General features: G+C 43.3%; 2 protein-coding genes and 1 long non-coding RNA gene across 8 annotated transcripts; 2 read left to right on the forward strand and 1 right to left on the reverse strand.

Annotated features, from left to right (window-relative positions):
- The first annotated feature begins 272 nt into the window (after window positions 1-272).
- LOC108918594 (thrombospondin-type laminin G domain and EAR repeat-containing protein-like) lies at window positions 273-7,856 on the forward strand. Its single transcript, XM_029258076.1, has 11 exons — window positions 273-492; window positions 944-1,165; window positions 1,771-1,861; window positions 1,944-2,100; window positions 3,338-3,472; window positions 3,825-4,057; window positions 6,353-6,542; window positions 6,735-6,967; window positions 7,171-7,349; window positions 7,436-7,537; window positions 7,703-7,856. The coding sequence occupies exons 1-11, from the start codon at window positions 320-322 to the stop codon at window positions 7,854-7,856; spliced, it is 1,869 nt and encodes a 622-aa protein (XP_029113909.1). The 5' UTR covers window positions 273-319.
- LOC108918602 (uncharacterized) lies at window positions 1,102-10,364 on the reverse strand. The gene is made up of 3 exons (XR_001964858.1): window positions 10,298-10,364; window positions 2,323-2,385; window positions 1,102-1,157 (listed from the first exon to the last, which is right to left on the reverse strand). It is a non-coding gene; the product is annotated as an uncharacterized LOC108918602 (long non-coding RNA).
- usp40 (ubiquitin specific peptidase 40) lies at window positions 9,833-25,034 on the forward strand. Of its 6 annotated transcripts, none has more exons than XM_018726004.2 (31): window positions 9,833-10,575; window positions 11,527-11,594; window positions 11,743-11,856; window positions 12,325-12,489; window positions 12,583-12,729; window positions 13,301-13,444; window positions 13,553-13,681; window positions 13,870-13,974; window positions 14,068-14,175; window positions 14,271-14,550; window positions 14,751-14,832; window positions 14,980-15,151; window positions 15,367-15,451; window positions 15,585-15,655; window positions 15,744-16,096; window positions 16,217-16,373; window positions 16,478-16,538; window positions 16,706-16,759; window positions 16,862-16,950; window positions 17,179-17,265; window positions 17,407-17,443; window positions 18,340-18,404; window positions 20,619-20,693; window positions 20,851-20,974; window positions 21,055-21,134; window positions 21,356-21,474; window positions 21,590-21,655; window positions 21,768-21,978; window positions 22,233-22,328; window positions 22,474-22,568; window positions 23,190-25,034. In XM_018726004.2, the coding sequence occupies exons 1-31, from the start codon at window positions 10,371-10,373 to the stop codon at window positions 23,305-23,307; spliced, it is 3,762 nt and encodes a 1,253-aa protein (XP_018581520.2). In that variant the 5' UTR covers window positions 9,833-10,370; the 3' UTR covers window positions 23,308-25,034. The 6 variants fall into 6 exon arrangements, with proteins under 6 accessions (XP_018581520.2, XP_018581547.2, XP_018581502.2 ...); XM_018726031.2 differs by having other exon boundaries at window positions 23,193-25,034; XM_018725986.2 differs by having other exon boundaries at window positions 16,706-16,950.
- Window positions 25,035-26,849: the final 1,815 nt, after the last annotated feature.

Consider the following 26,849-nt stretch of genomic DNA (forward strand, 5'->3'; position numbering starts at 1 on the left):
GCTGCTGACATCTCAAAACAGTCTACTTATTATTGTGCACAGGTAGTGGGAAAAGACTAAGATCGTTTGTTACTGAGTCATCAAACACAAAGTAGGTAATTTTCCTCTATCGAAGCGAACATAATTAATGAAACTGTTACTAATGACAAAAAGACTGCGTCCTAAAAGAAGAAATAGCTCTATCAACGTCCTCATTCCAGAGAACATTCTAATGATTTTGCTAACTAATTAATATGTTCCTGCTGATGGCGACACTCATCCCGCAGATCTGCTGCCTCTCGACTTCCTGCTCCGAGTGCTTCCTGCGGGGGGCCGAACCATGCCTGGATTGCGGATGGTCCAGGAGCGAGGGGCCCGGGGCCTCCGGCTTTCTGGGGCCAGTCGGGCTCTGAGCTTCCCGGCCTCTCAGCTCTTTGTCAACTGTGATTTCTTCCCTGCCGAGTTCTCCTTTGTGGTCACGCTCAAGGTCTCCAACGTTGGTGCCAAGGTGAGGTCTATGTTCCCACGGTAGAACCAGCACAAGTGGTCCCTGTTAAAGCTGGTCAAGGCTGATCCAGCTGAAAGTATCTGCCACGCAGACGAGTGTCTGCTGTTGTTGGCTCTTTTAGTCGAGTAGTGAACGTATGATCTGAAACAAATCAGGGCCAATGCAGTGTTTAAAAGCTGAAAAAATAACAGAAACCCAATTCATTCCATTATTTACACTTATACTTAGAGTTATTCATTTAGAAGACACTTTTCTCCAAAGCGACATACATCTCAGAAAAAATACAATGAGCGCATTACATCGACGTTTGATATAATGTACGTATAATGATGGATTTGAAGTCTAAAGGTAAACTAATCTTATGAAAGTGGTGCCCCTAACTGAGCCATTGGTGTGTCTTTATGGAGCACAATTAAGAGTAAATGGGGAAAATCTTTGCACTCGCTTCCAGAGGAGTGAGTATCTGCTGTCGCTAGTGGAGCAAGCCTCGGACCGGCTGCTGCTGGGCCTGCGTCTCGCCCCTGAGAGGCTCCACCTGCTGGTGCTGAGCCCCACAGGTCAGCGCCGGATCACTTTCCGGGATGTACAGCTGGCAGATGACCGGTGGCACACGCTAGCCCTGGCAGTCACAGGCCGCCACGCCACCCTCACCGTGGACTGTGGGACCACCCTGGAACAGTGAGTACCACAGATGGGGGTGAATGTGTCTGAAGAGTCTTATGACAAACATGACAGACATCAGCTCCTTCACTAAACAAGTAATGTGTAGTTTAGAGCTCTCATCCTGCACCTGAAGAACCTGGGCTCAAATCCCACCTCTTGCTATAATACCTTTAAACAAGGTATGATCCCTGAATTTCTTCAGTAAAAAATTAACCAGATAAAAGAATAGATAAATAACTAGTCACTTTGAATAAAAACATCATCTAAATGTCTGACTAACAAAGTAAACCCTTTTCATTACAATTAGATTCATTTTGTGGTATACAACAATAATGTGTCACTTAAATTGTCCCTAGACTGGACCAGCATGAGATGATTTACAAGGTGAATGGTTGCGGTGCTATGTGGTTGTACTCATTATGGAGGAACAGCCATGAGTAGCCAGTCTCATCTGAATACAGGAAATCCTCAATTTACAAACTTCCAGCTTACCAACTTTCTGAGATACAATACGCATTTGTACAAATGTGAAAAACTGTCTTAGACTGCCTGAGATGAAGGCACCTGCTAAACAAATGAACAACGTAAAAGAACACTTTGTATGTTCTCCCCTTCGATAGAGCCTACCGGATGCCCTTCCCGATCACCCTGAGCACCGAAGGATCCAGGTTCCACGTTGGCAGCCGCAAGGCCTGGAGAGGGCTGTTCTCAGTAAGGCCTGTTTCCCAAATTCCAGCTGTTGCGTGACACAAAGGGCTCGACACGGCCGACTCACACACTTTGTCCCTCACAGGGTTTGATGCGACAGCTGGTTCTGTTGCCCGGGTCAGATGCCACGTCTCGGCTCTGCCCCTCATCAAACCCCCACCTGGCCATCCTGTCTGTGCCCCAGGTCCTTCTGGCCCTACCCGTCAAACCAACTGGAAACGAAGTCCTAATGAATCCATACGGTGAGGGTGGGCAAATGAGTGGGGAAGGTGGAGAACTTCAACAGCATTAATTACAGCTGCTGCTCTCTAACTCTGAACCTGACGGTGTTGAGCCCCTTTTCCTAAGAGGGCTGTTGTGTTGGAGTTGTACATTTCTGACTTGGGTGATGAAAGGGAAAGGATAATGTTTCCATCTGACAGGCTGTGCATAGGACTAAGAAACCTAAAGGCTTTTCAGCTCACCAGGGTGTTGCTGGATCTGGATACGAGGTCAGGATCTCAGCAGCGGTTCAGTAGATTGTGTTTCTGTAGACGGACAGAGAGACAGACTCATGGAGCACAAGAGCATTGCCAAGGTGGACACATTACATTTACATCTACATTTATTCTTTTAGCGGATGCTTTTCTCCGAAGCGACGTACATCTCAGAGAAAATACAATGTGTGCATTACATTAAGAGAAAGAGACATAGCTGCAGACATGTGATTCTTATGTAAACCTAGCTTGTTACTTTCCACTTGATGCACTGATGTTCATTGCTCGAGTGGGTGCATAAAACGCAGGATAGATGAATCCTGATAACCTTCCTACAGTTTTTTTTTATTATAAAGTACACAAACATTTACATGCAATGCAGGAGTAGCGGCTGTGTAAAGGCTTATCTGGGGATGATCATAAAGTTACAGTGCATGAACATTTACACCATACAAGAACTGGAGAGATCTTGGGCGAAATGGGTCCGGAAAAGGTGAGTTTTCAAACTCTTTTTGAATGTAGACAGTGTTTCAGCAGTTCTGAGTGAGAGGGGGAGGTCGTTCCACCACAACAGAGCCAGAACTGAGAACCTCTGTGCTTCACTTTTCGTGCCACCAAGCGACCAGAAGTAGACGAGCGAAGGGGTCTGGCTGGGGTGTAGCGGTTGACACGCGCCTTGTTTCTTTTCTGTCGCCTCTAAGTCAATAAGGCAAATTCAGGCTGCATTTCTATCACATTCCTAAAAATTGATTAGCTGGCTGATAAGATCACAATAAAACAGTGCTCCATTATACCTGTTAGGGCAGTAGGCAGTCGGATGGTTAAGAAGCTGCATCCTCGAGCCTGGTACTTAACGTGAATTGATAAATGAAGGTATTTGGGCCGCAAATATTAACAAAATCTTAACTTTTCCATCCATAGAATTTCATCTCGCTGTTAACTACACTTGTTGCCCTTTATTATGGTCTTTACCTTCTCATCTCTTAATGTGTTTTGCACACAGAAGCAAAGGCACATGTGACCATGGGGATGCGACCACCACCTTGCAGCAAGGAGGAGCAGAGAAAGCTCTGGTTTGACACCCTGGACAAGGGACTCTTCCTGTGTGACGGGTTGGCTTGGGTGCCCATGTTGCAGAGTGAGTCCTTTCCCTCACTCCGCCAGCACGGGGGCTCTATGCAATTGATACTTTGGACCTCCATCATGCACTGTAAACCAACTCTTCCTCTCTACATCCAACCACATTCTAAATCTGGTGAATTTCCCTTCACCCTTTGTTACCTCTCAACTGCTCCTCACCACCTTTATCTCCCTGCTGTATGCTGGTCCTGAGCCATTATCATAGCTCCTGGTCCACAGAACAGAAGCAGATGAATTATTGGATTCTCCTGATCAAGAAAAGATTGAAAGGAGTACTTAACAGTTTATTCCTTTCAAGGGTTTACACACAGTGCACAATCCCAGTACTTCTACTCTATGTACTTCACCAGAGAAGGAGCGGCTGGACTACGTGGAGGACTACCAGGACCTCTACACCCGCTCTGAAACTTTTGACATTGAGATTTTCCACATCCCGTCCGTGGGACTGTTTGCTGCCACAGCAAACCGGGAGTCCAGGCCGGGGTCAGGGATATATAAGTGGACAGACGGGAAATTCAGACTTTACCAGAACATCAGCACATCTGAGGCACTGGCCTGGAAGTTCTTCACTGTGGGCAACAAGGTGAGACATGGGATGTTGATTCCAAACCCAGTTATCATAATCCATGCTCCCTTCATATTGCTTGGTGTCTTACCTGTAAGGATCATAAAATGTCTTAGTATCGGCATTTTCCAGAAGTATTGGTATTTCTAGTATTTCCAAAAGTATTCCAGAATGGGACAGCTGGTAGCTTAGTGGTTAGAGCTGCTGCCTTTGCACCCAAGAGATGCAGGTTTGAATCCCACCGCCAGTTGTAGTACTCTTGAGCAAGGTACTCACTTAAATTGCTCCACTAAAAAAAAAATTACCCAGCTGTATAAATAGGTAAATGTTTATTGGTAGATTAACATTGTAAGTCTCTTTGGAAAAAAGTGTCAGCTAAATGAATGAACAGAAATGTATGACAACTAGGGTAAGAAAATATAGTTACCACATGCACAAAGAACAACACATCCAGACTCCCCTCCATACATTATATATACAGTCATGTGAAAAAGGAAGTACACCCTCTTTGAATTCTATGGTTTTACATATCAGGACATAATAAAAAATCATTTGGTCCTTAGCAGGTCTTAATCAGGTAAAGACAACCTCAGATGAACCACAAACCATGACATATTTCACCGTGTCATGATTTATTTAACAAAAATAAAGCCAAAATGGAGAAGCTATGTGTGAAAAACTAAGTACACCCTTACTGCTTCCATAGGAATTAAGAGGGTAAGTAGCAGGTAGGTGCTGCCAATCAATGCCCCTGATTAATTGCATTAGCAAATGTGACCACCTCTATAAAAGCAGAAGTTTTGGCAGTTTGCTGGTCTGGAGCATTCAGGTGTGTGGTAACACAATGCCAAAGAGGAAAGGCATCAGCAATGATCTTACAGAAGCAACTGTTGCTGCCAATCAATCAATCAATCTGGGGAGGGTTATAAGGCCATTACCAAACAATTTAAAATCCATCATTCTACAGTGAGGAAGATTATTCACAAGTGAAAAACATTCAAGACAGTTGCCGATCTTCCCAGGAGTGGATGTCCCAGCAAATTCACCCCTAGGCCAGACTGTGCAATGCTCAGAGAAATTGCAAAAAAACCCAAGAGCTACATCTCAGACTCTACTGGCCTCAGTTAGCATGTTAAATGTTAAAGTTCATGACAGTACAATTAGAAAAAGACTGAACATGTATGGTTTGTTTGGAAGGGTTGCCAGGAGAAAGCCTCTTCTCTCTCAAAAGAACATGGCAGCACAGCTTAGGTTTGCAAAGTTGCATCTGAACAAACCACAAGACTTCTGGAACAATGTTGTTTGGACAGATGAGACCAAAGTGGAGATGTTTGGCCATAATGCACAGCGCCACGTTTTGCGAAAACCAAACACAGCATATCAGCACAAACACCTCATACCAACTGTGAAGCACGGTGGTGGAGGGATCATGATTTGGGCTTGTTTTGCAGCCACAGGACCTGGGCACCTTGCAGTCATTGAGTCAACCATGAACTCCTCTGTATACCAAAGTATTCTGGAGTCAAATGTGAGGCCCTCTGTCCAACAGCTAAAGCTTGGCCGAAATTGGGTCATGCAACAGGACAATGATCCCAAGCACACCAGCAAATCTACAACAGCATGGCTGAAAAAGAAAAGACTCAAGGTGTTGCAATGGTCCAGTCAAAGTCCAGACCTCAACCTGACTGAAATGCTGTGGCGGGACCTTAGGAGAGCTGTGCATAAACAAATGCCCGCAAACCTCAATGAACTGAAGCAACTTTGTAAAGAAGAGTGGGCCAAAATTCCTTCACAACGATGTGAGAGACTGATAAAGTCATACAGAAAATGATTACTTCAAGTTATTGCTGCTAAAGGTGGTTCTACAAGCTATTGAATCATAAGGTATACTTAGTTTTTCACACATGGCTTAACCATTTTGGCTTTATTTTTGTTAAATAAATCATGACACTGCGAAATATGTCATGGTTTGTGGTTCATCTGAGGTTGTGTTTACCTGATTAAGACCTGCTAAGGACCAAATGATTTTTTATTATGTCCTGATACTTAAAACCATAGAATTCAAAGAGGGTGTACTTTCTTTTTCATATGACTATAGGTTTGGACCACATGCTTCCATGCATGTGACAGCATCTTATGGTCTGCTCTAGATGTATCTTCATAAATGTCTTTATACCAGTATATCTTCATAGCAGTGGGGGTTTTAGGTATGCCAGTGTAGCCTTATTTGACTTACATTGAAAACCACCCACCCTTGCAGCTTGTTTTGTGTAAGTTTAAATCTCTTTACTGATGTGAATGTTTTGGGCTCAGAGGTTCCTGGTGGTGGCAAACTCAAGAGAGGACTCTGAAGGTGGTCAAGAGCTGTCCACCATTTACAAGTGGAGTCAGCAGAGGCAGAAGTTCCTGCGCTACCAGATACTGGAGACCTACAGCGCTCGTGACTGGGAAGCTTTCCACATAGGGGATGAGGCCTTCCTTGCCGTGGCAAATCATAGGCAAAGTGCGAACATGCATTGTTATTTTAATAGTTTAAATAGTTTTTCTTCATAGACCTATTTTAAATAAGTAACAAAGCAGCAGGTTTAAGTATCTCACTATAAAAATATCTTAAAATTTCAAGAGTGAAATTGTTCACTTGTTTTAGGGAGGTGCTGGTTAGGTCTCACTGAAATCCTGCACTTTTACTCTGCAGATGACAACAACCATAATATCAAGAGTGTGATCTACAAGTGGAACCCAGGCAACAGGGTATTTGAGATCAACCAGACCATCCAGACCTCAGGAGCCTACGACTGGGAGTTCTTCACAGTGGGGCCTTACAACTTCCTGGTGGTGGCCAACACCTTCAATGGCCTATCAACACACATAAACTCCAACATTTACATTTGGATGGATGGCATGTTTCAGCCTTTCCAGGCTATTGCGGTGAGACTATGACCATAATGTTATATGATCCTTGTGTATGAGCCCAGGGGTGTCACATGATCATATGATGTCATAGAATCATGGCAATTTAAGCTGAAATTCATGTCTGAAATGCTTGAGGATCTTACTTCCGTCAGTGGATCAGCATCAGGTCCACACATACATATACACATGATCCAAATTTCTGCTCTTTATCCATGCAGACCCAAGGAGCAACAGACTGGGAGATGTTCCAGATAGGCAACAGGACTTTCTTGGCAGTGGCAAACAGCCAGATGCTGTATCAGAAAGGTCCCAGCCTTTATGCTCTCAACTCCACCATCTACGAGCTCAGTATGACCACAAAAACGTTCCTCAAGTTTCAGGACATTGGTACCTACAGGTAAGCAATGCAGTACGATCGAAAAAAGAAACCATTTCAAACATACTTGCCAGAAATCCCTAATCCTCTCTGGTGTTTCACATTAGCGCTGTAGACTGGGAGTTCTTTTCAGTGGGAGATGAAAAATTCTTGGTGGTGGCCAATTCATATGATGGGAAATCCTACTCTTTGAACAGCATTATCTACAGGTATGGGCCACGACACTCCTCTGTAGAACCAATTATTTGGTACAGTGCTAAAGACATATTAGCTACAGCAAATGATAATAAACAAGAGATTTAGAGAAATGAGCAGTTGGATTTTCAGTAATCTGCTGCAGAGGGCTGTTGGTTATTTTTGTTTTGCATTGGCAGATGGCAGGGATATGAGGGCTTTGTTCCCATCCACCAACTTCCAACCACTGGCTGTAAAGACTGGGAGTTCTTTAAGACCACAGAGGGCTCCTACCTGATCTACTCCAGTGCCACAGAGCCGCTCTCCAAAGTTTTCAGGCTGAAGACATATTGAGGCCACATAAAGGATGGAGTCCATAGGAGGACAAGGGTTGTAGCCAAACTAAGATTTCCTCATTAAAATGAAAGGTAGTACTTCCAACACACTAAAGACAAAACCAAAAAATGAATGACTTCAATGTTTCTAGCACAACATAGAAGCATACTGCATAAGCCATGGTTATTAAAAGAGCCAATCGGAGATAGAAGGATACATCATAATTGCAAACCAAAGATCTTTTTTTTACATTAAGTTTAAGGCTATATTTTATAATCACTTTGGTCTTTATAGATATGTGTAAAAGATAGCAAACAAAACTAAATAAATACGCTTCTTTTGCTTTTGTGGCCAAATTAATGGATTGGATTATGTCCACTGCTAAACATGATTACATATTCAATTATTTAATTATCACACTTGAAAACTTTTGAGAATATGTACATAACTAGGTGTTCAATGAGACACATTTTATACATCCAGTTCACTTATTTATGGGAATAAAAAACATAGCTATTACTATTATTAAATATTTATTTAATAAGCATTTATATTTTAATATTTCTACGGAGAGTACCTTAAACTGGTGCACTGGCATAAAACTATTCATGCTAGCAGGCATCAAGTCAGGAAGAAAGAAGCACACTCAATATGCAACACACACACACATTTTCAGAACCGCTTGTCCCATACGGGGTCACGGGGAACCGGAGCCTACCCGGTAACACAGGGCGTAAGGCCGGAGGGGGAGGGGACACACCCAGGACGGGACGCCAGTCCGTCGCAAGGCACCCCAAGCGGGACTCGAACCCCAGACCCACTCGAAAGCAGGACTGTGGTCCAACCCACTGCGCCACCGCACCCCCATCAATATGCAACATGAATTTAAAAATAAAATGTATAAAATAAAGTGTTAGTATTGGAAAATGGCATGTAAACAATTTGTCTTGTGTAACCTACTGTTTTTGTAAGGACTTTGCGTTGTAGGGTTGGGTGCATTAAAAAAGTATATTTTTAATTTTGCTAACATCAGCATATAAAATATTCAGTTAAGAATTTCAGGCTAATAATCAGTGATGAGTTCTACTAATGATGGTCAAGACAAATTTGGACATCGGGTAGCGTGGTGATTAAGGATTTCTCATTCAAGTCCCAGGAGAAGTTCTACTGCTGCAATACTGGGAATTGCTTGACTAACTATATTCAGCTGTCTAAACATGTAAAACTGTATGTTGATTTTGGAAATCTGTAATAATATTTCTTATTGTGACATTATTCCGTCCATTACTGAATTTCACTTCTTATAAAACACCATAGGAGTTGCCAGAGATTATATACTTGGAACAAATAAGGTTCCAGCCTTAATCTTGTCAATGTTGTAGAAACTGAGAAATACTTTGTTTTGAAGGCTACATCTGGTCAGTGCAATTATTTAACCAATAAACCACATATTGCAGTCATACTAATACTGTATTTTATTTTAAAAGTCTTAAGTATGACATTTATTTAGTTTGTCTCAATATTGTGTGGTAGTTGGGGCTACTTTTACAGGAAAACTGGGTGAGACGTGTAATTCCTATATGTGTCATTATATTACGAAAATACATAATTCATGACAATCTTAGCTAATGAGAGGATTTACAGATTATTATTTATTTGTCCTGACCCTGCAGCAAAACATATTGTGAAAGGGCTATCTAAAAATACCCAGATCTGTTTTTGATGTTCATTTATCCCGTTGTACTGAGATGAAAATTTTTCTTCCAGATTCATACATACCAATACAGGATATATTTTAGTAGCAGACGGCGTGACAGGGTGGTGTTTCTAATATCTACCAGGATAATCTTGAAGACCTTTACTTCGACTACAAACTACGAGTCCCATAATGCACATCGCATCACTTGAGATCTGTAGTTTATTGCTGTACGTGTTATAGACGAAAGATGGAGGCGTGAACATGAAACAACGAGTCCCACAATGCATCGCTCGACCCCGTACCTGGTAAAGCATGGCGGCTTAGGGTAAAATTGATGTATTTACATTTGGCGTTTCGACAGCTAGCCGCTTAGGTTGAGCAGAAACGAAAGTGTCGGGCGAGCTCGGGAAAGGCCGTTAGAAATGAAAGTTGTGAGACACGCTGGGGCGACGTAGCAGACTAGCTTTGTTTCTGTGCGACACATGAATTAATTATTAGCTGCGTTCACTCAGCGAGGCGATGCCGGCGATGTGCGCGAATCGTTAGCCGGCGGTGTCAGAGTCAGTCAGTGTTCTTCCCTTTTCTTCGCGACACGACGAGCTAATAACACGTAACAGAGATGGCTGTTGTTTAGAAAAACGGGGCCATGTTTAGCGCTGTACAGTCGGAATATCCCAGGCTCACGCTCCCGAGGGCTGTAAACCGAGAGCTGGGGAAGACAAAGATGAGATAGCAAGGCGAGGGGGAGCGCGCCGCTTACGTCACGTTCCATACATCGCTTTCAGTCAGTGGAGTGGTCCGCTCGAGCGTTTCCAGGGCGACCGCGAGCCGCCATGTTCGGGAATCTCTTCGAGGAGGACGAGGAGGACTCGTCCTTCGTGCTCCCTGGTGGCGGTGGTGGGGTCGAGCCCGGCAGCAAGAAGGCCGAGCCGCCGGCGCCCAGAGGAGCCCTGAACCTGAGCGGCCTCCAGAACCAGGGAGGGACGTGTTACCTCAACTCCCTGCTGCAGACCCTGCTCTTCAGCCCCGAGTTCAGGGGTCAGATCCCACCGCCGCGTGTTGGACACACTGACTGACACTCCTCTCCTCAGGGCTGAGCTCGGACCACGAGATGTCCCCAAACAAAAAGTGGGCCTGCAGGTGGCGTGGTGGTTGAGGACGTGTGCTTGTAACCTGAAAGTTGCTGGTTCGCATCCCTCTTTGTCCCCTGCTGAACGAGTTGTTTGCAGACTAAGCAGAATTTATGGAGGAAACCATTTATATATCTGTCAGTAAATAAAATATGTGAAAAATTTTCACGGGATGGACCAGTTAGCAGTTGGTATTGGATAGGAGATCACGTTTTCATTTTCTGTCTTTTGAAAATTAGTTTTATGTAATTCAACATGTCGGGTGCGGTGGTGCAGCAGGTTTGACCAGGTCCTGCTCTCTGGTGGGTCTGGGGTTCAAGTCCTGCTTGGGGTGCCTTGTGGCGGACTGGTGTCCTGTCCTGGGTGTGTCCCCTCCCCCTCCAGTCTTGCCCCCTGTGTTGCCGGGTTAGGCTCCGGCTTGCCACGACCTCACTTGGGCCAAGTGGTTTCAGTCAATGTGTGTGTGTAATTCAACATTAATAAAATCTAGTTTTGCAAACAAAATGAGTTACAAACAGACTTTCTGCCCCAGTTATGTATGTTAGTCAAGCAACTGGTGCCCTTCTAGTCACTTTGAATAAAAGTGTCTGCTGAGTAATTGATAATAAGACTGGAACTTTATTTGACTTTTTTTGGATTCAGTGCTCACAGGAATGCTGGAATCGTTTTATTGGGAATTGTGTCAACACAGCACATTTCAAGGCTTCACTGAAAGTCTCTAGGCTCACATTTTTTCATACACCCAGACCTCTTTTTCAGCTCAGTCTTGAATTATTAGTGATTTGATAATTATTTTATCTAAAAAAATTGTTTTGTGCAATGATTTATGTGTATTTTCTTGTTTTTTTTCTTTTTTCAGAAGAGCTATTCAGTTTGGGACCAGAGGAATTGGGCTGCTTGGAGGACAAGGATAAGCAGGAGGCCAAGGTGGGGTTGGAAGAAAGGAGTCATCGTCACAGTGTTCATGTTCCCACCCGTGAAAACCATCACTAAACACTTGATTCTCTTAGTGGTTTTCTGTGTACAGTATCAGGTGGTTGCCTCTCATTTTGGCCCTGTTTTTCTGTGTCCACAGGTTCGAGTGATTCCCCTGGAGCTGCAGAGGCTCTTTGCTCACCTGCTGCTGGTGGACCAGCAGGCAGCTTCCACGGCTGACCTGACGGATAGCTTTGGGTGGACCAACCGTGAGGTACCTGCTGGCCACGTCCCACCCCATCCATCCTGCCCCACCTACCTGTCCAGATGCATCAAGACTGCATCAAGCTGACATGTGATACCAGCTTTGTGCTAAATGGACTTTAACCTTGCAGTGGTGTGATTCTCCTAGTTTGCTTATTACTGATTATTATTATTGTTGTTGTGTGAGGTGACTGGCTTCACAGTAGAAGTCAATTAGAATAAAGCCTCTGCTTAATCAAAGGTTGTCAAGGTGAGGTGTGCAATAACAAGGGTGAAAGGGAAACTAATTTATTTCACTTCCTAGGAAACTGATTGTTTCCATGTGCCAGTAGCTTGCTTGGTAAAACTTTGATAATTGAGAATTGCAATCTTTTGCATTTCTCTGGAGAGTGTTTGAAGGCTTTCGATAGCTATTTACCACACTTAGCTCAAACAACATGATGCGGTGCAGCGGGTAATGTTGTATTTGTGGCCCCAGGAGAGCAGCCAGCATGATGTTCAGGAGCTGAACCGCATCCTGTTTAGCGCTCTTGAGAGTTCGTTGGTGGGAACCACAGGGAGCAGCCTCATCCACCGCTTGTACCACGGCACCGTGGTCAATCAAATCGTCTGCAAGGTGTGCGGCTACCTCAGCGAGAGCCAGGTGAGTCCTCACCCTGTCCGTCTGTGAGGAGGTACCTCAGGTGTGGCTGAACTTCCAGCTCCAGCATCACTTTGTATGGACCTCTCTGTCCAGGAGGACTTCCTCGACCTCACTGTGTCTGTGTCTGGCGTGAGTGGCCTGGAGGAGGCGCTGTGGAATATGTTCGTGGAGGAAGAGATGTTTGAGGGAAATAACCTTTACCGCTGCAGTCGCTGCAATGTCCTTGTTGAGGCTGCCAAGGTTGGTGAGCAGTGACACTTGCAGGTCTCTCTGTCATATCCATGTGCCGGATGAGAATCTGTGCACCTTACTGGTTGCAAGATCAGGCTTGATGTTTGGACTTTCAATGGTACATAAGAATTTAAGAACTGCTTTTCTAACACCTTCAGACTTGTACTGCAGTAAAAGTTGTTTGCAAATAAAGCTGAAAGCTGTATTTGCTTTCAATAATAGTGTTTTAGCAAATAAGAAAATATAATAGCAGCAGTTTGTATTAGGGACACCAGGTAGGATATGAGCAGTTGGTAGCATAGTGGTTAGAGCTACTGCCTTTGGACTCCAAAAGTTGCAGGTTTGCGCCTCACTTCCAGCTGTAGTATCCTTGAGGTACTTACTCTAAATTGCTCCAATAAAATTACCCAGCTGTATAAATGGGTAAATTGTTGGAAGTAGCTTACTATAAAAACCTTGTATATTAAATTGCTTTGAATAAAGGGCACAGTGAAATGAAAAAAGGTGAATGTTTATTTAATGTGAATTTGACAAAGTGTCATGACTGACTTCCTCCATCTGTCTTCCTTCTGCTGTCCAGTCTGCCAAACTGAGGAAGCTGCCTCCATTCCTGACTATGTCCCTGCTGCGTTTCAACTTTGACTTTACCAAGTGCGAGCGCTACAAGGAGACAGGCCGATACACCTTCCCCCTCAGCATCAACCTAAAGCCCTTCTGTGAGCAGGTACCAAACCACGGTTTCAAGTCCCAAAGGTGGGGCATACCGCACGTCCTGAGGGGTAGCTGTCTGATTCAAAGCGCTGGAGCTTATTCCTTTTATCTGCTTACGCAGGCCGAGCGACCGGAGTCCGAGTACACATACGAGCTCTTCTCTGTGATCATACACAAGGGAGGTTGCTACGGCGGCCATTACCATGTGTACATCAAGGACATTGACCAGCTGGGCAACTGGGAGGCGCCGGTGAGAACTTAAGCCGGGTCTTACTGAAGCAAAGAGGACTATTTCGCTTAATACTTTAAACGCTGTTACGGTGCCTTGGTGGAAATTCCTCATAAATGTTGTGAAGGTTTTTATGTTGCAGCTGCTCTCCAGGAGGGACGTGTTTTTAAGTGAGGGTCATGTGCATCTCCCTGCTGGTGCTCCTTCAGGAGGAGGAACTGAAACCCAAGTTTGTGAAGAAAGAGGCACAGTTGTCTGAACCAGTCCTGGAGAAGGAGGACCCTCTATCTGTCCTCATAGCCATACTGTCTCAGGTTGGCCTCCTCCACAATCTTGTTCTCCACGTTCCTGTCTCTCCCAGCCACCCACACTGGCTGTGACACATGGTTGCCATCTTTTCCAAACAGGAAGAATCCAAGAGCATCCTTGTTGACCAGCTGGGTCAGAAGCTGTTGGACACAATCGGGGTTTCATGGAACAAGAAGTTCCGCAAGCAGTACGGGCCCATTGGGAAGGTCGGTCAACGGAGCACAAGCCACTGCTTTAGCTTCCTATTATTACTAGACCATTGGTCTTGGATGCACTGGCAGCTCCTCTTTGTCTCTCCCAGTTTCTCCATAGCCACTCAGATGTGTTCATGCTGGTCTCCAATGCCACGCGGGTTGCCCTTAAGTCCACTACTCTGACTTTGGTGACAGACACCAGTCTGAAGAACCTCTCAGTAAGCCACGAGTTGGACTTGAAACCTGCCGACGGTCCTCACTGGTTCGACCTAAACGACTCCACCGTGACGCCCATACATGAGAGGGACATTGAGAAGCAGTTTCAGGGCAAAGAGAGTGCTTACATGCTGTTTTACCGGAAAGCAGAACTGTGCAGGCCTGAGGAAGGTACGTTTGTGTGTGCACGCATGCTTGTGTGTGTTTGTGCGCGCCAGCTTCCCTTTTATTGGGGTTCTGGAACAATGCTTTTGCTGATACAACAAATTTGCTCATCTGTTTATACTGTTCAAAGAGTTTTAAACAACGACAGCTAGTGACAAAGGGTGTGTCAGTTTGATAGCTGGGCTGTTGTGTCTTTTGCCGAGCAGCCAAACAGAATCCTAGCTACAAGGTGCCTCCACACTTGCTCAGAATGGTCCAGGAGGAGAATGCCCGGCTCCGGCAGAGACGGTAAGAATATGTACTGGTGGCCCAGAGACCTGAATATACCGGTATGTTTTTTTTTTTTTTTTTTTTGGTACTGCTAAGATGAAGAAGTTGAATATAGTTATATTTCTTTGTTGTTGTTTATTTGTTCATTTGTGTGATTACCTGCAGGGAAGAGTTTGAATCCTCCACCAACACTGTGGAGGTGCATTTGCACCTGGCCCCCCATTATCAACTGGAGAACGGGGCTTTGTGGCCCAAGGGCTCGACCCAGGACAGTACCCTTACACTGAACTTTGACCGACGCAGGACTGTTGGGGACTTCAGGCAGGCCATCTACCAGGTGACATCATCTGACATCATCTATCTCAATGCTTTCAGTCCCTACTTATCCTGATACTTGTCTGTCTGACTCATATTGACAGTTGTGAAAAAGTTATGTTGAACTTGATGAAAGCAGAGCCACAGGACTGAGAAGTTATTGCATTTGTTTGATTTGTTGTTGAATTTTAGAGGTAGCGATCTTTAACCTGTGATTTTGGTCTTGCTGTTATCCAGATGCAGGATACCTGGGAAGGAGACATGGCCCTGACTTTGGCCAAGAGCCTGCCTGCTGGACTGCACCTCTATAACACTCTCACAGGTTTTTCATCACCAACAGAATTGCAAAATCCTCTTTAAATATCTTGACTCATTTATATAAAATCTCAATCTTTAGGTGTTTTGAGAGTTCCTGAGTGTTTGTTTATAGAAGCATTTTGTGATCTGCCTTTCAGATGATCAGCAGTCTCTGTTCAGTGCTGGTGTGACCAATGGCTCTGACCTCTTTGTGTGGAATGGCAGGGAGGTGAGTAAGTTCCACCATACTTTGCTTGGCCCGTCTGCAGTGACTCATGCAGCTCACGTCTTCCATGATCATCACACCCCCAACACAGGTATGTGGCACTTCAGTGCAGATGGGTTCTGAGTGGGAACCAGTCCTGCTCACTTTGCTACGGGCCTCCAACGGGGCTGAGGAGCAGGGTGGAGCTGAGGATGCATCAGGCTCTGGGCTTCTGCGGGTGATGCGGGGCTTTCCTGGGGGGACCACGCTGGAGGTGGTCTGTGAAGCCCTGGGTCCCGAAGACACCTTGCTGTGCCAGGAGGAGAGCCAGCCAGGCTCCAGTGGCGGGGGTGCCAGTAACTGGAGAGTTTTTCCCCCTTCTGAAATGCACAGAACCCTAAAGGAGCTGTCACTAAAGGATGGTGACACTCTGCTGGTGCTTGAACCCCAGGTTCTTGATACCAGGTGTGTATGGACCACATCAATGGAGGCTAGAACATTTCCCAGCTTTTGTAGACCATACTGAGTCTCTCATAAATATTAAATCTGTGTGTTTTTGCCCCGGCACCCTCTCCGTCTCCATAGCCTCTTTAGCCTGAGGGGTGATGTCGTCACTGTGACAACCCCCTCGGACTGCCGCTGGCTCCAGGTTGAGTTTCGCCCCCGTGGGGACAGACCAAGGGAGGGAAAAGAGAATGGAGAGGAGAGAAGGAGGGAAAAGATCTCTGCCTCTGGAAACATGGTAAGTTGTGTGCTGTCCCTCTGCTTTGCCTCTGCATATAGAGAATACATTGAAAGAAAGTTTAAGCAGTATGATGATGGTGTGTGTTTGGTCTCCCTCCCCAGCTGCTGTCTGAGGTGAAGCAGAGTGCCATTGAGCAGCTGGATATGCAGGAGCAGCTCATAGGTTTGCCCTGCTCCACTCGCCTGTTGCAGTGTGTCACCCAGGACTGGCACCTGTGTTGTCTTGGAAACGCCACATTTACATTCCTGTATTTTCCAAAATAAAATCACAAGTTTTTTTTGGAATTGAGCATTTTCAGTTTACTTTCTACTCGGTCTCTACTTTGACAGGTGTGGAATGCTGTCTGCGGCAGGTGGACCACACTGGAAAACTGCTGCCCCCATGTAATGACTCCACACTTGTGGTCTTTGTAATCCCTGGAGTGACTGTTGCTGCTTTTACCCCATTCTTTGGCTTGAGTGCATTTGTATCTCCAACCCCCCCAGTGCGTGAGGACCTGACTGTGCGTGAGGCTGGGGTTAAACTTATGACCTCTCTGTTCCTGTGCCGTGGAGCTGCCCCCGGACCAACGCAGGTCAGTGTCATCAAGCCTGGGTTTCAAGGGCTGAAGCAATTAAGAGTTTGATTCGGAACCTTACTGATCAATGAGGTTGTTGGCAATTTGGGTATGTTAGTTATGTTGACGTATCGACAAAGCCCCAGTTCTACAGTAGATTATTATGGTCACCCTCATCGGAGGAAAAACAGATTAACTGTCCTCTTACATTTCTCTTGTTTCTGCCAACTCATTTCTATACCACAGCTGTTCCTCTATTTCACTGTGAGTTCTGGATCCAGCACTGGGGCTGAAATGGAGATCATGGTGGAGGAGTCCATCACAGTGAAAGAGGTAAGCAGGAATGGTGATGCATCTCTGTTTGCAAGTAAGTGTGCCGGTGCTGCGGTATTTGTACGGCTAACTTATGATGAGTTGAAAAATGTTGAATAAAGATGTAAGAAAGCATCTAAACGGTATCCTGTTTGGTTGCAGTGTCTGAGACTGATGTTGAAAGCAGCTTGTCTGGAAGGTAAAGACCTTTTAAATCAATACTACTCTGTGGCACAGATGGCCAGCCATGTGAGAAAGCAGAGCCGTGATCCACCTTGACTACACTAAATCCTCACGTCATGAGCAGTCAAGTTACAAATTTTCAAAGTTACAAACATTTGAACTTCGCTGATTTATTTTCTGTTTTATTCATCAGTCTTACTTTTTTATTGATCTATTTTCCACCAATTTTGTTCCTTTCGGAATAAAAATGACAGACAGTAAAACTTGTCCCAATAGAAAGTATTTGAGAGGCCTTATTTAATCTTGCATCCAGTGTTTACAGCCCCTGTCTGGTGTTTGTGAGTGTTGGATATCAATAACAGGATGAGGGACGTGTTTATTGGATAAATCAGTCAGCACTGAATAGGAGCTTCTGGAGACAGCATCTTTTTATTTTTATTAATTTTAAAATCTTGAAACTCCAACTTTATACAAATATTAAAAGGAAAAAGACTATTTTTACTCGTGCTGTATGCATTATTTTTAGACTATAATCTGTAAATAAATTGAATGACATCTGTATTATTAAGATTTTATTTAGTGTGTAGATTATAGTTAAGTTACCGTTACCAGATGCTGGCAAAGTTTGGACATGTTTCTGGGGTGAATCTGTAAACAGTCAGGATTAGTAAGAGGTTGTAGAGATGTAGTTACTAAAAAAAAAAAAAAAAATATCTGAGTATTTTGATTTATTATAGCTTTAACTGAGGTTTTTGCAGAATCTAATCCATAAGTAGATATCTGTTTTAAGAGGCTTTTTGATTATGACTTTTTGGTAAAAGTGGATTTACAGACAAATCAAGTTGTGAGGGAGCAGCATACATTGTGTCCTATGTCAACTTCTTCAAGTAACTGGCATGTACATCTGTCCAGGAGACTGGTGGCATCTGAGGAAGATGGACTGGTGTGAGGAGGTGGGCGACCCACTCATGGATGAGGTGAGAGCTTTAACAGTGAGGAATGTACTGCACATATCAGCCAGTACCTGATTTGCATTGGTGCTTCAGAGGACACAGGAGATGCATCTTATGAGGGACAATAACTTGGGCTTTATGGAATAATAACTAGTTCTCTGTGGAATAGTAGCACTGAAACTGATTTTCATGCATTCCAAATAGATATAGGGTTTTTTGCTTTCTAAAACTGTTAATTCAGTCACATACGTCATGTAAGTTATTTTCCAAGTTTCTACAAATGTACACTTCTACCTCATGTTAGAAACATCCAAGTTACATATTTTGGACATATAAACAACTTGAGATTCAAACGGAATTCTGTCACCTATTGTGTTTATAACTTTCGATTCATTCAGTTTATTTTTATAGAGCACTCTTCTCACGTAGTGGCACAGAGCGTTTTAACACAGGCATAAGGCAAGAAAAACAAATACATCAGAACAAATAAGACTGTTGACTACAGACTATGATAATATAATTCTTTTATAGGGCTATAAGTATGACTACTGGCCACGGAGGAAAGGAACAAAAAGTCCCAACCGAAAATTTTTAGGGAGGAAAAAAAAGCTCTGGGGGTCCAGGTGCAAGTGGATTTTAAGACTGATACAGACGGGGCATTTTTGACAGTAAGGGGTAGACTATTCCACAGTTTAGGTGCTGCATAATTAAAGGCAGGACCTCCTACCAAGGTCTTATTAATCATAGGTACTTTAAGGTAACCTGCATCCAATGAATGAAGATATCGTCCTGGGTTATAAGAATCAACAATTTCACAAAGGTAAGCCAGAGCAATGCCATGAACTGCCTTATAGGTCAAAAGTGGGATTTATTATTTTTTTTTAAATTTTACATATACTATATATATATCTATCTATATGTGTGACGGGGTGCGGTGGCACAGCGGGTTTGACCTGTGCCTGCTCTCTGGTGGGTCTGGGATTCGAGTCCCGCTTGGGGTGCCTTGTGTCAGACTGGCGTCCCGTCCTGGGTGTGTCCCCTTTGTTGCCAGGTTAGGCTCCGGCTCGCCGCGACCCCGCTGGGTAAAACTACCCAGCTGTATAAATGAGTAAATAATTGTGAGCTTGTAATAACTTTAACATTGTAGGTTGCTTTGGAGAAGAACGTCAGCTAAATGAATAAATGTAAATAATCAACACTAAATGTAACCAGGAGCCAATGCAACTATTTAAGTACCGGTGTTATATGGTCGTACTTCTCCACCACAAGTACCTCTGTTTTACTAGCTTTTAGAAATAAAACATTTTTACTCATCCATAGTTTTATATTGCTGAAACAATTAACTAAAGACATCACATGTGATGGGTCATCAGGCTTAAATGAAACGTATAGCTGTGTGTCATCAGCATATGAATGGAAACTCAGATTGTGACTGCGAATAACGTCACCCAGTGGTAACATATACAGTGAGAACAGTAATGGACCCAACACAGAGCCCTGAGGCACACCATATCGAACCATAGTTGCGATGGAGGAGATGCGGTCATCAGATTTCTATACAAACTATTCACGAGTAGCTAAATACGAGTCAACCACTTCAGGACAGTACCCCTTAGTCCAACCACATTTTTAAGTCTATTCAGTAGGATACTATGGTCTACAGTATCAAACGCAACACTCAAGTCCAGTAACATAACAATAGAGATCTGACCAGCATCAGAAGAGATGAGGATATCATTAACAACATGCGTGAGCGCCATTTCAGTGCTGTGACCACTGCGGAAACCAAACTGAAATTTTTAAATATATTATGATGATTAAGATATTTTACAATTTGGGAAGCTATGATCCAGTCTAAAGTTTTGGATAAAAATGGTAAATTGAAGATGGGTCAATAATGACTTAAGTTATTACAATCCAGATCCAATTTCTTTAGTAGGGGGTCTAATAATGGCAACTAGCACAAGTGTATTTTTACATTTATCGATATATTATTTCAATTTAGTTTTGAAGGAACAAAAGAAATCTCCCAACCAAAATGCAAGGGAGAAAACCAAACACTCTGGGGGTCCAAGTGCCAGTGGCTTCCTGCCTCTCCATGTCTTTGTAGATTTAAAAAAAGATTTTTAAGTCAGTTTACAGCTCTTTATAATGTTTCTGAACGCCAGCAATGTCAATATATAAATCTCATCCTGTTTCTGATGGTGAATCTTCTACTATCTCCTCCCTTTTTCCCAGGATGCCTCTCTGACCGAGTTGAAAATTGGTACTGGCGACACTTTGGTGGTAACTGAAGGACAACTGCCACCTAAGGTAAAGACTGCTTGTAATCACTCTAGTGTGGTGGTGGAAGTGTAATGGCCATGATAAGACAGGTGTGGTTGTTGCACCCAGTGCAGCAGCTTCACACTGAGGGGTGTTGTGGTCCTTTAAATTTCATGGTATGTGTGATCTTATTTCTCCCACCCAGGGATTTCTCAAGCTGCCCATCTGGATGCTTGGAGAATCTGATGAGTCCTTTTGCCAAGCAGATGCTAAAGGGAACCATGTAATAAATGGGGTGGGGAACCAGAGAGAGGGTCTTCCATCTGCTGGTGAGACTCAGCCACTGAGGCCAGGAAGGTGGGCTCGCATGGCATTTCTGGAGCCTGATGGTCATTGTTGTATTTTGTAGATGGGCTTGGAGGACCAGGGCAGTTTGCGGGCCATGTGGAGATTTCAGTGGAAGCCTCTTTGGACGATTTGAAAATTCAGGTGAAGATTTTATTGGCAGCTCAACAGAGAGTATCTTGGCTCCAAATGCCACTTTTACTTGTTTCAACTAAGCTGGTTATGGAGGATCTTTGTTAGGAAATTGTCACTTTGTCATTTAAGTTTGAATAGAGCACATAGATTCATGGATGGATAAGACAAAATGCTAAATGTTCAAGCTGTTGAAGATGAGCTGATGTTTGCGTATCTCCTGGATGTGGCAGGTGTTGACTCTGCCCATCCTGCAGGATCTGTGTGTGCCTACACCAGCCTTCCTGCGTGTTTGGCTGCTAGAAGGACGGAGACCCAGCAGAATCCTCAGAGGTAGACTGCAGCCCCTCAAGTAGGTACCCTTCTTATCTCTCGTGGCTGTTATAGACCCAGATGTGTGGGTGTCTTTGATCCTTTTGCTACCTCATCTTGTCCATCATCATTGCTCCTCTTCATGTTTTCTGCAGGAAGATGAAGCTACGCAATGGCATGGAGCTGGGTGTGCAGCGGCTCTTGAAAGAGGAGGATCTTGGGTAGGTTGTTGTCATGGCAAGCTGCTGAATGAATGCTGCACATTGTAAAGGCATGTTACTCAAAAACTCCTCCTTCCAGAACTTCTTTGCAACCTTTAGTCTTACCTTTTAGGCTGAAGGAGTTGCTGTTGTGGGTGAAGATTGGGGTGCCGGGGGAGCGGAAATATTACCCCTCTGAGGAACTGGTCTGGGATGCTGGCCGGGAAGGATCCCCCCGCAGTCTCCGGCAGGCCATCGCTGCCCAATATGGCCTGTCTGCTGACAGCCTCCACATGGCTAAGTACTGCCCTGAGAAATACACCTGGATGGCCATATCCAGCTGGGTGAGGAGCCATGGAAAGAATGGGCATCAGGGGTGTAGTTCTTGAATTGGTGGGTTTTTCTTTTTAACTTGAAGGAGTTTTTAATTTAAATTCTGGATTTAGGCCCAAAAGAGTCTGAGAGGATCTCTGTTGTGCAAACTTTAGTAAATTGATCAATCAGTCAATATCTTTACTCAGAATCAACATAATAACCAAGAGGGTCAGACTGAAAATCTTGTTTGCTGTTGTTGATGGCAGCTTTTGTCCTTGCTCAGAGTCAGCAGGTCTCAAAGCGAAAAAAGAAGAAAAAAGCGGAGAACCTGTATGGAGCACCATTTCACCTGAAAGATGGTGACATCATAGGTGTCAAGGTAACATGAAGCATAGCCAGGAGCTCTGTTGCCCCTGATATTGTAAGTTTTATATATTGCCTGTTTCTTCATGGTGTTTTTTTTTTTTTTTTTTTTTCTTTTCTTCTTTACCCCACCTTTGTCATCCCTGATCCGATTGGAGCAGAACCTGTTGATTGACAGCAACAAGGACTTCAGCACCTTGGAGGACGAATTAGAGCAACAGAGATTACAACAAGAAGCCGAGGGCCGGAAAAGGGGGTAGGTCCATCTGTCTGTGTCCTGCTGGGGAACTCCATTGCTAGCAATCAGCACTGTTTTTCCACTCTGTAGTTGCTTGTACCGAAGGAAGGTTGTGAACACCTTATGAACACACTTGGAATGGGAAGTCCATTTGTAACTCCATTTGTTACTGGATTTGAATTATTTATGGGTTAGGTATTTATTTTAGCCATAATAAATAAAAATACTTTGTAAGACTTTTTATTTAAATGTTAATTTTGAGCTACATATAAATTTAAAATGACTGAAAATAAAAATACCTTCTCTTTACAACATTTTATTCAGTGCTGATTGTGGACCAATTAATTGATTGAATTAATTGATCACCAACTATATGGAACACCAGACATAAGCTGTAAACACTTCAAGTGATTCAAATTAACGTGCTTGGAAGCTCCTATGCTGTATTTTACTGTCAGCTAAAGACAAGATGCAATAATGCAGATTGCTTTTGCTCTGCAACAAACAGAAAGTTTAGGAAATGGGTGAGTGAAGAGCATGCTGTTGAAAATTCGAAAGCCAGAGCAACTGCTTTGTGTTCCTGATCCTCCTTTTATTAGCTTGTCTTGATGCTGAGCAGAATTTCCTGTGTGTGTCCAGCAGGGGACAGAATGGCGGTGGAGAGCCCAGTGTGGAGGTGACAGCTGAGAGGAGAGGTTCAGGGAAGCAAAGGAAACCGGAAGTGGCCTTGTCAATCAACGTGGGACACTTCAGATAGCACCTGTTGTCGATCCACAGACATATTTTTATTTATAAACATATACATGATTCTCCTCCATATGCCAAACCGATCCTACTGCCTGTGGCCCGGTTTCGTGTTTGGAGATCGGCTTTGTGTCTCAGGTAGAATAACTAAGAGCCAGAATAAGGTGTGCTTTAAAAAAATACAGATGGGAGGGTGTCTAGTGGGTGGGGTTCTTTAGATCATGTTAAGCACAGATCTTGAGAAGAGGGTGATTATTTTTGTCACTTGGCTCTCTGAGGTAGTGTGTTTTCATATTGATGCAGCTGAAAGCAGTGCAGGTCACACTGTTGTCACAGCACTGGGTCCGACTCCTGCTCACTCTGTAACTATGCAAATTGTCTCTGCCACCTCTGTGTTGTGGTCCCACTTTCCCAGAAGGGTCCCGTGTGTGTTCACTGCTGGCAATGTGTCATGTGAGAAAGCAGTACTGACCTTCCCACTTTCTGATGGAGAGGGGAGCATAGTGTTATAATGTAACTGTGGTCAGCCTGAGTCCGTCTTGTCCTACACGCCTAAGAGTTGAGCTGTCGTCTCGCAAATGGCAAAGCAAGTAAAAATTGGTGCCCTCGGCCTTTTATTAGCAACAAAAACCTCAGTGTACCTAGACAGTTGCAAACAAATATGCATCAGTCTTATTGGGAAAAACAAATTAATCAGAACAATGATAGCTGAACAATTGATAAGAAGTAAGCATTTAAGAGCTGATCACTGAAGTATGCTTGCTTGGACAGTTTTAAAGTTAAGTAGTAAAAAGACGCATTAAATCCTGTTGCATTCATGCCAGTTGGAATACACACTGTATGCTGAATTTCCAGAGAAAACAAAAAATGAATACTTGCAGTGATGTTTATTTGGATACTGTCATATTGCTGCTGATTTGTTCCTGTTGAAAGGGATATGGTTCCAAATATTTGTAGAGGAATTGACATGTGTTGTTCTGCATTGAAAAAGCTTATTTTTTGTTAACTTTGGAAAAATGTCAGGTTTGGGTGTATATACACAGACATACTAAGGACACTTTGATGCCCTTTTTTTATATGGAATCACCTCGGAAGAACGGTGCCTTACTGAGAAAGGCCCGAGATACACCGCACAGACCTCAAACTCCCTCATATTTCCTCTGCCCTTTTCCATGACACCTCATCTTTCTGAAAGGACACTGACAAAGAGCAAAAAAACCTGTTATACCATGTGTTCCCAGTAAATCAGAGTAATGGTTTCCTTTAGTTCAAGATGAAGTCGGTGTAACTTATCCTTGTTTGAATTTGGGAACGCATGGGATCATGTTTGAACTACTCTCTTTAATGATTCCTAGAAGTTTTTCTATTTCAAAGTACAATATGTCTTCCCTTCATTTAACCCTTAACTCCTTTCTGGTGAGGCTTTTTTTTATGATCCCTGTTATGTACGAGATGACAAAAAAGATGTGCATTTATTGTCTCAAGGGACAGGAATGTAAGTACTGTACCTCTTAGGATTTTACAGCAACACCATGATAAAAATGTGTTAATGGAATAGGTTTTTGGAGAATACTGTAATTACTGGTAAAATTGTTTTATTTTTTCATTGACAATTTCCCCCTAAAATGCTTGATTTATTGGTCTGGGTATGTGAAGCAGCAGCAAAAGAACTGAAGACAATGTTTTTTTTGTTGTTGACAGATTTGTATTATACATGAAGAAATAAATACTGTTAATATTGCCTTTCCTTTTACTGTAATGTTTTCCACACACAACTCAATCCATCTGTAATGTGACCTAGAATATAAAATGTAACCAGAAAAATCTGTTCAGAATTCCAGTACCTTAGTTTCTGAGAATAAATACAATCATATTTAACCACCTTTCTTGTAGAATAATAGCAAGACTTCTATATAAATGCTCCCTGGGAGTAATGCTTTGCATCCACATCTAAAAACCAACTCATCATTCTGCTGTAGAAAGGAAAAATCAACCCATGTTGGTGATTCTGCTTGTTCAGAAATAAGTAACTCCAAAATATAGGGAAAAAACCGAGCTTCTTGCAACAGCAGGAGCCATATTACATATTCGAGAGGTCCCAGCTTTCGACACGTTCACTGAAAATACAATTTTAATTGTATTATGTAATCTTTTTGAAAAATGGAAATGGCAGAAGTGATGCAGCTGAAGTAGAAGTTTGGGTCATGGAATGCACACATCCCCATGGTAACGTAGCTGTGAATGCTCTTTAGAATTACAAAAACCAGTTGGGCCTTTTTAAAACCATCTGTTATATTCTGACTTGGTTATTCTGACCGGTGATTCACTTCAAGTTTCTAAAGGTAATTGTGCCAACCTAATGCCCAAAAGAATGACTAATGTTTTTCCTTAGCCAGGCACCGCTCTAAGTGACTTAGTATGTGAACCTCACATTGTACGTTGCTTTGGAGAAGACTGCCAGATAAATGAAGAATAGCGGTATGACCACAGAAAGCTTTATCAGGCATAACTAGTTCAGGCAGGGCTGAGCAGTTTGGAACACAAATTAAAACTCAGATGGAACCATACCAAGTAAAAATGGAAAAAAAAACAGAAATAACTGACATAAACTGATAATAACCAGGACTATAGTGCAGTGGGTGGTGCTCACCCTCACAGTGCCTGTGTGTTCGGACGTAGGGTTTTTTTTTGCTAAAATGTGAGGGAAAAAATGAGAAAAATATTCCTCTAATTCCAGTTGGATTTCCAGATGAGGTGAAGGAAGATTAAAAAATATATATGTATGTTAAAATCAATGGTTAGCTAATATAGTTAGCTTCCGATCGCGTCACGATCCACAGTGAACATCTGGTATATTTTTGGTAGTTGACGCTGTCCGTCATTACTGCTGCTCGCACGTATCCAGTGGTTGCCCACCCCTCCTGGGCATTCTAGAAAATAATAATTGTAAGCCAGTGTAACAAGTAATAATGATTATGTTGCTAAACGGCATCTTGGATCCCCAGCTCAGCATGGAACGTCTCGTTTGTCATGGCAGAAATGTGCATGATGGTATAACAAATAATACCAATGCCTCACACCTGCACACACCAGTTGTTTGTTCAACTGTGGTCATATGAAGATCTATTATGTTCTTTGTTTTCTTCTTTTAACTGATCATCCATCACACAATCTGTATCATTTATTGGACAGCTCTGTTACAGGGATGCTAGTGGCATAGCAATTAGAGCTGCTACCTTTAGACCAAAAGGTCACAGGGTCAGCTCCAGCTGTAGTACCAAGGCTTGAGCAAGGTACTTACCCTGAATTGCTCCAGTAAAATTACCCAGCTGTATAAATCGGTTAATAATTGTAGGTAGCTTAACTGTTGCAGATCGCTTTGGGGAAAAGATTCAACTAAATGTATAACTGTGCGAAGGCCAGAGATCTGAAAGTGGAGGGGCTTCCAATGTAGCAGTCACTCGGAGTAACCAGGTAATTATAAATGACCTTATTGTTGCCACGATAATTACAGTTAAGGTATTCCAAACAGTCTGTGCAGTGTGTGTTCCACGT

Source organism: Scleropages formosus, chromosome 14, assembly GCF_900964775.1.
Source record: "Scleropages formosus chromosome 14, fSclFor1.1, whole genome shotgun sequence".
NCBI classification, from domain to species: Eukaryota; Metazoa; Chordata; class Actinopteri; order Osteoglossiformes; family Osteoglossidae; genus Scleropages; species Scleropages formosus.

Excerpts from the sequence above, each read along its gene's own strand:
- usp40 (XM_018725986.2), top strand. The coding sequence starts at position 10,371 with ATGTTCGGGAATCTCTTCGAGGAGGACGAGGAGGACTCGTCCTTCGTG. Across the intron at positions 10,576-11,526 it reads CTTCAGCCCCGAGTTCAGGG|AAGAGCTATTCAGTTTGGGA; the intron begins GTCAGATCCCAC and ends TTCTTTTTTCAG. Across the intron at positions 14,833-14,979 it reads GCCCGGCTCCGGCAGAGACG|GGAAGAGTTTGAATCCTCCA; the intron begins GTAAGAATATGT and ends GATTACCTGCAG.
- LOC108918594 (XM_029258076.1), top strand. The coding sequence starts at position 320 with ATGCCTGGATTGCGGATGGTCCAGGAGCGAGGGGCCCGGGGCCTCCGG. Across the intron at positions 493-943 it reads AACGTTGGTGCCAAGGTGAG|TGAGTATCTGCTGTCGCTAG; the intron begins GTCTATGTTCCC and ends CTTCCAGAGGAG. Across the intron at positions 1,166-1,770 it reads TGTGGGACCACCCTGGAACA|AGCCTACCGGATGCCCTTCC; the intron begins GTGAGTACCACA and ends CCCCTTCGATAG.